General features: G+C 54.6%; 1 protein-coding gene across 1 annotated transcript in view; it reads left to right on the top strand.

The window, feature by feature from the left end:
• The first annotated feature begins 713 nt into the window (after positions 1–713).
• Positions 714–9,674, top strand: part of SCRIB (scribbled planar cell polarity protein) — a 79,748-nt gene continuing 70,787 nt past the window's right edge. The window contains exons 1-8 of the mRNA XM_027705257.1: positions 714–834; positions 1,070–1,148; positions 2,465–2,554; positions 3,310–3,366; positions 7,188–7,251; positions 8,811–8,885; positions 8,971–9,115; positions 9,462–9,580. Coding sequence (XP_027561058.1) covers positions 801–834; positions 1,070–1,148; positions 2,465–2,554; positions 3,310–3,366; positions 7,188–7,251; positions 8,811–8,885; positions 8,971–9,115; positions 9,462–9,580 — 663 coding nt within the window. The 5' untranslated portion in view covers positions 714–800. The remainder of the gene's footprint in view (positions 835–1,069; positions 1,149–2,464; positions 2,555–3,309; positions 3,367–7,187; positions 7,252–8,810; positions 8,886–8,970; positions 9,116–9,461; positions 9,581–9,674) is intronic.

The following is a 9,674-nucleotide window of genomic DNA, read 5'->3' as shown; positions in this document are numbered from 1 at the left end:
GAATTTGCCATCTGCAGCAGATGGAGCTGTGGGAGCCAGGGTGGGTGTGAAGAGGTTGGGTGTTGGGAGGCCCCTTCCAGTCACCATTCCTGTGGCTGTTGTGTTTGTAGAAAGGAATTTTCTTTCCTTCTCTAGTTCTGTGTTACTCGGGCTGTCCAGCTCACCTTGGCCTTTTCCATCCGGCACGAGGGGCACAAACACCCTCCCTGACTGTGAGGGGGCCTGCCACTGATGTCCTGATAAAACATCCTGAACAGCAGATGTGTGTGAGAGCAGGGGCACCACTTTGGACTGGAAATTTCCCCGTGTTTCTCCCTGGCTGGATTGCCTGGACCAGCCTCAAACTCAGGTGTCTGTCATGAGCTGCTTTAGAGTGACTTCCCCGTGGTGCTGGCTTTGAGAGCCTGAGGTGAACTCTTGTTGTAGGAAACAAGGAATGTCCAGTTTGTATCCTGCATGGGAGGGAGAAGAAGAGTGGGATAACAGATACTAAATGAATGATGAAGCTAAACTCATTTGTTCTTTCACCATCATCCCTTGTAGCCTTTCGTGGGGGCTCTCATTCATGCAGGGACTGCCCTGGGAGGGCCTGGCCAGGACAGGGGTTATGGGAGCAGCCAAGTGTCTCGGGGATGGGCCCTCAGGCTCGTCCTGAGGTGGGGAGACGGGTTTCCCCCAGAACTGCTGCTGACCCAGTTGTGTCCCCTCTGTCCCAGCCTTTCTTCAGGCTCCTGAACCTGCGCAAGCTGGGCCTGAGCGACAATGAGATCCAGAGGCTTCCCCCCGAGGTGGCCAACTTCATGCAGCTGGTGGAGCTGGACATCTCCCGCAACGGTGAGGCTGGAGCTGGGCAGGAGTGGTGCCCGAGCCCTGCAGTGCTCCCGGTGCCCTCCTGTTGGGAGAGGCAGTGCCCTTGGAGCAGGTGATCCCCTGCACCTCGGGGATCCTCAGCTGTAACAGTGGGGTTGTCTTACCCTGGCTCAGGCTGCCATCTGTACCTGCTGTCCCATTTCCCACCTGCTAGGCTTTTCTCAAGCCTCTTTTGTCCTTTCACCTGTTTTTTTTCCAGACATTCCAGAAATTCCTGAAAGCATCAAATTCTGCAAATCCCTGGAAATCGCAGACTTCAGTGGGAATCCTCTCTCCAGGTAAGGAGGCACATGCGACCCATTAGTCCAGCTGAGAAGAAGAGCTGAAGTTGCTTATTCTCCCTGGCTTTCTCTGGTCTTCATCTTGTGGTTGTGTTCCTGTGAAGCCAAGGCCTGGGATCGCCCTGCCTGTGCCAAACCTGCAGGTGCTGCTCTCCTGGCAGGGAGAGCTGCTCAGGGAGGAGCTGCTGTGTGCTCCTTCCTCTGCAGGGCCTGTGCCTTGGATTGATGAGCCCTTAGTTGTGCTGGTGTCAGTGGTGAGGACTTTCCTCCTGCCATGAGTTTGTTGCTCCCTCCCCATCCCTTCACTGTGGTCACAAACCAGAATGGACATGGGCTGACCCCACAGAGGAGGAAAGGCCTCCATGCTGTCCTCTGCTTCCTCTCAGCCCCCTTTTGCCCCTTCTCAGTCCCTTTTCCCTTCCTCTCTTATTCAGAACTGATCACAGCTGTCTTTTGAACCCCATGTTAGGTTGTTTCCCTGATATCTCAGTGCCCCGAGCTGTGCCTGAGTGGGAATCTTTGCTTTGTCTCTCAGTCCTCTGTCTCTACAGTTCTTAATCCATAATGTTTGGGAGTTCAGCGTGGCTCCCCTGCCTTGGTGAGCCGTGGTTTTGGGCACTGGTGTTTTGCTGCAGTGTCTGCCCAGGTCCCTGCAGGGGCCACTCAGGCCCTAGGTCCCCCCTGCACTTTGTGCTCAGGGCAGGTGCTGCCCAGGTCTCCCTTTAGGCAGATTTAACTTTGCTTCCCTCCTGTGGTCCTGGGCACTGCTGGAGTGGGACAATCCAGCACTTCTTCACTGGGTGTTATTTGTCAGAGCCTTTTCCTGGCCCAGGGTTGAGATGAGTGTGGGGAGACAGGGGGGCTCCAGGGGCTGCCTGCAAACAGGCAAAGGAATTCCTTCCTTCAGGGTTTTTCCCTGTTCTGTCACGCCCTGGAGCTGTTGTGATGGTGCTTGGTGCCAGGGAATGCTGCAGTGAAATATCCTTTGTTGGGCACTTGTAATGCTTGGGAGCCCTCTCTGCTTCCAAGTCCAAATGATCCCATGGCATGATTTAGTGTGGGATTCATGCCTGAGTACTGCAGAGCTGAGTTTGCACACCTGGACAGGTAGTGTCTTGTGCAAGGGGCTTTTGTGGTCTTGGGAACAGAACTTGTCCTGGATCAGCAGCCAGACTCAGTGTTGGTTCTTGCCTGTTTCCTTTCCATGTCTTGATACTACCTGGGAGAAGACTGGCTTAGGGGGAATTCAGGTGTTTTGGGGCATTCAGTGCTTTGTACACAGGATTAATGGAATTTTGTTCTTGCTCTCCCAGGCTTCCTGAGGGCTTCACCCAGCTCCGGAGCCTGGGCCACTTGGCCTTGAATGATGTGTCCCTGCAGAGCCTCCCCACTGACATTGGGAAGTGAGTATGGCCCTGTCCTGGCTGTGGGGAGAGGGTTGGGGTGGGGACAACACCCTCGTGGGGTGGGGACAACACACCTATGGGGTGGGGACAACACACCTATGGGGTGGGGACAACACCCTCGTGGGGTGGGGACAACACACCTGTGGGGTGGGGACTGGCAGGACCTGGAGGGATGAGCCAGGGGCAGCTTTGCACCAGTGCTGTGTGGGCATCTCTGAGCCTTGGTTTGTTAAAAACCTTTCTGCAAAGGTTCCTGTCCTGGCCCCAGCAGCTTCTCCTCCCGTGGTCTGTGGCGCAGCAAGGAGTGATTCAGGCTTCTCAAATCCTGCCTTTCCCTGTGTTCCTAGTGCCCATTTGCCCCTTTCCAAGCAAATGATGACTTTGGGATTATTTGAGCTGCTGGAAAATGGTTCTGTGGGACTTTGCCCATGGGGTGCGGTGCCCTTCCCATGGGATTTTGCTTTCCACACTTGAGGGATTTTACCTTTTTGGGCAGGCAGTCCCGTTGTGGTGGCGTGTTCCTTGTCCTGAGTGTGGGCACAGTGTTGTTCCCCATGACTGCAGCAAGCACTCGCCTCCATCAAAACCATTTCCACACTTTGTTCTTGTTCCCCATGTCCATCCCCGTGTGCACACTCCTGCGTGGTGCAGGACACGAGGGGTCACCCCAGGGGAAGGGAGATGAGCAGCTCCTTGTGTCCCTGAAGCCCTGTCCAGTGAACGTGGCTTTCTCGCTCCCTTTTCTCTTGCAGTTTGGCAAACCTGGTGACTTTGGAGCTGCGTGAGAACCTGCTAAAGACTCTCCCCACGTGAGTGTGTGTCTGGGGGCTGCAGGAGGCTCCTGCCTGATCATTCTTGCTGCTTCCTTAGGGACTGATCCCTCAGGGACTAGTGCAGGCTCTGGCACTTGGGAGGGCACAGGCTGTGGGCATAGGGCTGCCTCTGGCTGGATTTCAGTGAATTGGGGTGAGGAGGGAGAGGATGGTGCAGGGCTGGAGAGCAGGGGAGGATGTTCAGAGCCTCTACGCAGTCTCTGTGTCAGGATTGATTTGTAATAGACAGGGTTCCCCAAAAAAGCTGCTGGAAATAGCGAGAACCATTTTTCCTGGAGAGGTGGAGCAGACAATGGATTATTTTGGAAAAAGAGAGAAAACTGTGTGGATATGGGCATAGGAGGAGCTCTGTGCACAGTGAGGTTCGTGGTTTGAAGAGCAGCAGGATACAGCTGAAGGTACATTTTGCTCCTGACATCTGTTTTGTTGAGTATCCCTCCTGGTTGTTCTGGATGGGATAACTGCCTTCCCTGCAGCAGACAAAACATAAGCCAGCAAGAGAGAAGAGGTAAGTGTTGTTAAATGTTTTGGAGTTAGGGACAGGGATGAGTTCCTGGTAGGGGACCTGGTCAGTGCAGGTGATGCTCTCAGGTGGATGGACGTGGAGAACTGACCAGTCCATACAACAATCTCTGCTTTGAGCCATGACAGTCGTTTGTTTGTTCAGTTTTCTACCCTCCATCAGCTCTGTCAGCTCGTTTCCTGCCTGCTTATCCACCCCACTGATGATTCCCCAGCTTTTCCTGTTGGTAGGGATTCTGCCTGACCCCTTTTTGAACAGCAGTGTGTTTTGGGCCACACAAACTCCTCCTTGAAGGTGTGACACATGCAGCTGTTGTCACCTGTCCTCAGGGCTCTCTTACTGTTCCTGGTGGGAATTCAGTTCAGCCACTGCTATTTTTCCCCCTTGCTCCTCTGGTTTATTTGAGGGAGAGAGCAAAGGAAGCAGCTGGTGATCCTGTGTTGAGGCATTTGTGGCTTTAGTCTGGCTGGTGTGATGGCCATGCCTCCCTCAGAGATGCTGCTTGGCTCAGGCTCATGCTCTTCCCAAGGTTATTTCTCTTGGGACCTGCAAACACAGGCTTTATGTGGCACCACTTGTATCTGCTTTATAGAATTCCTGCGGCAGCTTCAACCCAGAGGACAAGACCCTTCTAAAAGGAGCTAAAAGGCCTTGCCCTGGTCAGCTCCCAGGCCTCAGGTCTGGTGGTTACACCACATAGAAGCACAGATCAGAATCACCCAGTCACCTTGTCTCTGGTGCCGGAGTCACCGGATCTGTTCTGCACAGAACTTGTCAGCAGTGATGCTGTCACAGAAAGGTGATAGGAAGGGACCAGCTGAGATGGTCCCGTGTGGAATATCACCACAGGGAGAAAACAAGAGCCAGAGCTCCTTATCATAGAATCCCAGGGTGGTTTAGGTTGGGAGGGACTTTAAAGCTCATCGTGTTCCAAGCGCTGCCGTAGGCAGGGACGCCTTCCACTAGATCAGGTTGCTCCAAGTCCCATCTGGCCTGGCCTTGAACACTCACTCCAGGCTGGGAGCCAGCAAGCAGGAGGAGTTTGGGTCCTGGTGTTGAGCCCTGCTGCTCTCTGGGCCTGTGCCTGGGTGTTCATACAGGCAGGTACCACTGCTGGGTCCCACCATGTCAGGGAAGCTGCGTCCAAAGCTTGCCTTTCAAACTGCAGTGAGGATGGTCCCAAGGGCTTTTCACCATCTCAGAATCAGCAAGTGTTTGAAGTCTGAGAATTCAGTCTGTGACCAAGCCCCTCGGGTTTCCGTGGAGAACTCTCATGCCCAGTGCTCCCACGTTGCCCCGTGGTAGATCAGGGTGCCACGCACCAAGATACTTGAGCTGTGCTATGAGGTGTTGGAGTTTTTCACTGGAAGGTTAGTCCAGGCTTGATACTCATTCTGCAGTGCAATTCCAGCTTCTTTTCATCTTCAATTCCCCAAATTTTATTTTGGGATGACTTCCAAAAGTAGGAAATGGATCTTGCAGGCCAAGGCAATTCTGATCAGATGTGTCAGTCAGACATGAGATCACAGTGGGCAGCCAAAGCCATGTGGTGCTGTCAGGTTCCCTGCCCAGGCCTGAGGCTCTGGTACTTGCTCTGGCTGCCCATCGTGTCCAAGAACCACTCTAAATGAGTCCAGGTGACCTTGCCAAAGAGAAGAATGACTTACCCAAATGGCTGGTGCTTTGTTTTCAAGGTTCCTGAGCCCAGTGGGTAGATGGGCTTCAACACTGAGAATTTGGGATGACATAATCCATCAGTGTGGTTCTGGGATTTGTTGTTTTTGTTCAGCTCCTTGAAATATCCAGCTTGCAGTGACCTTCACTTGCCAAAATTCCATTTCATTGGTCAGTCTTCTGCTATCGACTGAGTTCTGAAACAATTCAGCTTGTACAGCTGATAATCATCCCTCATCTCTCCCACACAGATGGGACACAGCCAGTGGCTTGGGAAGGGCAGCTCTCATGGTGTGCTCTCATGGAATAGTGGAGGGTGATCTGTCCTGAGGCCTTTTGCCAGTCCTTGCACATCAGCGTGGATTCCACGGCTCACTTGTCCCTGTTTTGGGAATTCCAGCTGTGATGGTGCAAAGGGACAAGTCAAGGCTGCATCACCTTTGGAGCAGCCAGAATGGATGTACAGTCGTGGTGAGGGAGTGCTGTGCAACAGGATCCTTTGGGTGATTCTGTTGATAAACCTTTGCTGGAGCTCATGTCATATCTCAAAGTCCACACTGCGTGCAGTGGGAACTTTTCTACAAATGTTTTTACAGCCTGGCCCAGGCAAGGCAGCTCCCTTTTATTGCAGCCCCAACAGCCTTGGTTTGGGTGGTGTTGACAGGTGGAGCTGTTTCCAGAGAAATATGAGGATTTCTGTTTTGGGACAGTCCCTTAGGAAGAGAATAAAGCTGTTCCTTGCTGGGGGAGTGGGCAGGGCTGGGCTGGCAGCTCTGCCCTAGAACACAGTGAAGGGCAGCAGCCCCCCTTTGGGGTTGGAGCTGGTGGGTCAAACTCAGGAGTGAGGACATGTGAGCACCTGGGCCACATCAGGTAAACCCACTGCTGGGTTTGTGGGACTGCAGGTCTTGTCCTTCCCCAGGTGTGATGTGTGGGGTGCTCGGGATGTATCCATGGGCCACCAGTGGGGACAAGGCTGTAGGTCCTGTTCAGTGTCCTCATAGTGAGCTTCTGTCTGTACATCGTGACCTCACCTGGGACATCGTGACCTCACCTGGGACATCGTGCCACTGTTGTCTTCCCTTCCTCTTCAGCAGCATGGGCACCCCTTTGGGGAAGCTGAGGCTGTTGGATTTGTCATTCCTCCCTGTCCCTGCAGCTGTGTTCCCCTTGCCCCCCAAACATGTCTTGTTTGCTGAGTCCCTCCTGTTACCTGTCAGTCTGTGCCCAGGTCCCTGTCCTTGCTGCAGAAACGGGCAGTGACGTGAAGATGTGGCTGGTCATCTGTTATGGTTGTGCTCAAAGCGTGTTTTGTGGTGGGAGGGGGAGAAGGCAAACTGTTCCCAGTGGAACTGGCTGGACTGGGACTGCTGGTGCCTCTAAACTCAGCTCCTTGGGGCCGAGGGTCTGGCTGGGGGAAGGTACCAGCTCCCTGAACTGCTCTGCTCAGAGGGACTGTGAGAAAGGTCAGGACTGCCCCACCTGCTTTAGGGGTTATTAGAGATCATGTGATTTGTGTGATGCGTGTCCCAGATGTTAACCTTCCGCTCTTTATCTCCTGTTTTATCTCTCTCCCCTCTCTGCCCCCTGTGCCTTGCAGTTCACTCTCCTTCCTTGTCAAGTTAGAGCAGTTGGATCTCGGTGGCAATGACCTGGAAGTCCTGGTAGGTGAGGGCTGGTGGGGAGGGAATGTGGGTGGTTGGTAGGGGCAGGCCCTCGGTGCAAGCAGGTGGGTTTTCACCTGAGATGCAGAGAAATAGACCTACAGGTTGTTTGGGAAGATTTGCCCAGCGTGGCCCAGTTGTTCTTCCCAGATTAATGTTCTCTTCATGTGTCAGCCCTCGTGTCTTGTGCCCTGCTGGCCTCACACACAGCTCTGCCCTTTCCAAGTTCTGGGGTGGTAATTCTTCCTGTCTGGCTGCCAGGGATCTTTCCGAGGAGACTCTCTGGTGCTTCCCTTCTCCTCTGTCCTGCACTGCCCCCAGCTGTTTTTCTTCTCATCCAGCTTCCTGCCTTTCTCCTTCCTGATTTGGTTTCTGCCCTGTGGAGTGCTGGGCCATTCCATGTTGTCCCTGGCAGTAGGGGCAACCCAGCGTGGGGATTGTCTCCATGGAGGGCTCAGTGTGTGGAGAGCCAGGGCACAGTCTCAGAATTCATCTTGTCTGGGTACTCAGGGACACCCAGTGACATCCTGTAACTTTGCAGCTGTGGATTAAGCTGTTGCTGGATCCTGCTCTTTGTGTTCTGGAATGGGTTTTGGCAGAAAACCGTCAAAACTGGGAGGCAGAGGGGTTTGTGCAGCTTTGCTGTGCAGAGGCTGGGCTCACCTGTGAGAACAGGTGTCTGACATGTGAGCCACCCTGCAGTGCAGCAGGAACTCCAAACCCAAATGCTGATCACTGGGGGGGGTTGGGGTATGAACATATGGCTGCTGGTGCCACTGGGTCATGTTGAGTTGGCCAGTGGTACCCAAGTGTTTGTTTCCATGTGTGAGGGGAGGAAGACCCATTTCATCTGTCAGGCCAGAGCTTCCAACTCCCTAGAGTCATGGAATCATTTAGGTTGGAAGAGAACTCTGAGACCACGGAGCCCAACTGCTCCCTCAGCACTGCCAAGGCCACCACTGCCCCGTGTCCCCAAGTGCCACATTCACAGGGCTGTTAAATCCCCACAGAGATGGAGACTCCACCTCTGCCCTGGGCAGCTGTGCCAGGGCTGGACAGCCCTTCCCAGTAGGAATTCCCCCAATATTCAACCTGAACCTCCCCTGGCACAATTTGAGGCTCTTTCCTCTTGTGCTGTCCCTTGTCCCCCAGGGGCAGAGCCCCACCCCAACCTGGCTTCACCCTCCTCTCAGGGAGTTGTGGAGGCCAAGAAGGTCCCCCCTGAGCCTCCTTTTCTCCAGGCTGAGCTGCCCCCATCTCCCTCAGCCATTCCCCATCAGACTTGTGCTCCAGATTTAGTTCTTGCCTTGCCCACTGCCAGACAGTCCTTCTGTTGCCTCCCATGTTTCCCGTGGGACCTCCTGCAGCCAGTGGGGCTGCCCCAGACATTCCCAGGCATCTGTGCTTCCACCTTGTAATAAACCGTGCAGTGGATGCTCTTGGGAGGCGTGAGAACCAGAGCAGTGCCTGGCTTGGCAGAGTGTGGTGTATTTGTGGTGTCCTCAAGCAGCTTCTCCCCGTGGAAGGGACTGATGCCATCCCTGTCCTGTCTCTTCCAGCCGGACACTCTGGGCGCGCTCCCGAACCTGCGCGAGCTGTGGCTGGACAGGAACCAGCTCTCGGCCCTGCCTCCGGTGAGTGCTGTTTGAGGGCCTCCTTCACCCCTCTGCCTCTGCCCCAGCTGCTCCCTGGAGCTGTGGTGTCTCCTCTCTGATCCAGGAGCTGGGCAACCTCCGCCGCCTGGTCTGTCTGGACGTGTCGGAGAACAAGCTGGAGCAGCTGCCCAACGAGGTCAGCGGGCTGGTGGCACTGACGGACCTGCTGCTGTCCCAGAACCTGCTGGAGTGCATTCCCGATGGGATCGGTGAGTGTCCCGGGGTGGGGACCACTGCAGGGCTTCACTGCCTGGACAGTGCTGCTGGGGGAGCTTCAGGCAGGAGTGTGTGTGACAGAGAATTAGGGCTTTGTGGGCACAGGTACATCACTGAGAACAGAAGCAGTGGGTGATACGAGTGGGCAGAACTCTCCAGGAGAGTTCAGGTACTTCTTCTGCATCAGGTGTGGGTGAGGGCTGTGAACAGGCCTGGTGGGAGGAAAGGCAGAGCCTGTGTTGTTGGGTTATGTGATCACTGATGGGATCATGGCCAGGTGAGTGTAGAACAGCATCCTTCCCCCAGCACAGCTCACACCTAACTTGTTGCCCTGGCCAGGTCAGCTGAAGCAGCTCTCCATCCTCAAGGTGGACCAGAACCGGCTGACAGACGTGACAGAGTCAATTGGGGACTGTGAAAACCTGTCAGAGCTCATCCTGACCGAGAACATGCTGACGGTGAGTGCAGGGCCTGTGCCCTGCCCCTCCTGTGCTGTTCAGTGTAGCCACCTGCCAGGGATCCCTTCCCTTGTTCCCACCTGCCAGGGATCCC

This window comes from Neopelma chrysocephalum, unplaced genomic scaffold, assembly GCF_003984885.1.
Source record: "Neopelma chrysocephalum unplaced genomic scaffold, ASM398488v2 Primary Assembly neopelma1_322, whole genome shotgun sequence".
NCBI classification, from domain to species: domain Eukaryota; kingdom Metazoa; phylum Chordata; class Aves; order Passeriformes; family Pipridae; genus Neopelma; species Neopelma chrysocephalum.
Note: the sequence above shows the minus strand (reverse complement) of the source record. Positions and strands in the feature narration are given on the sequence as shown.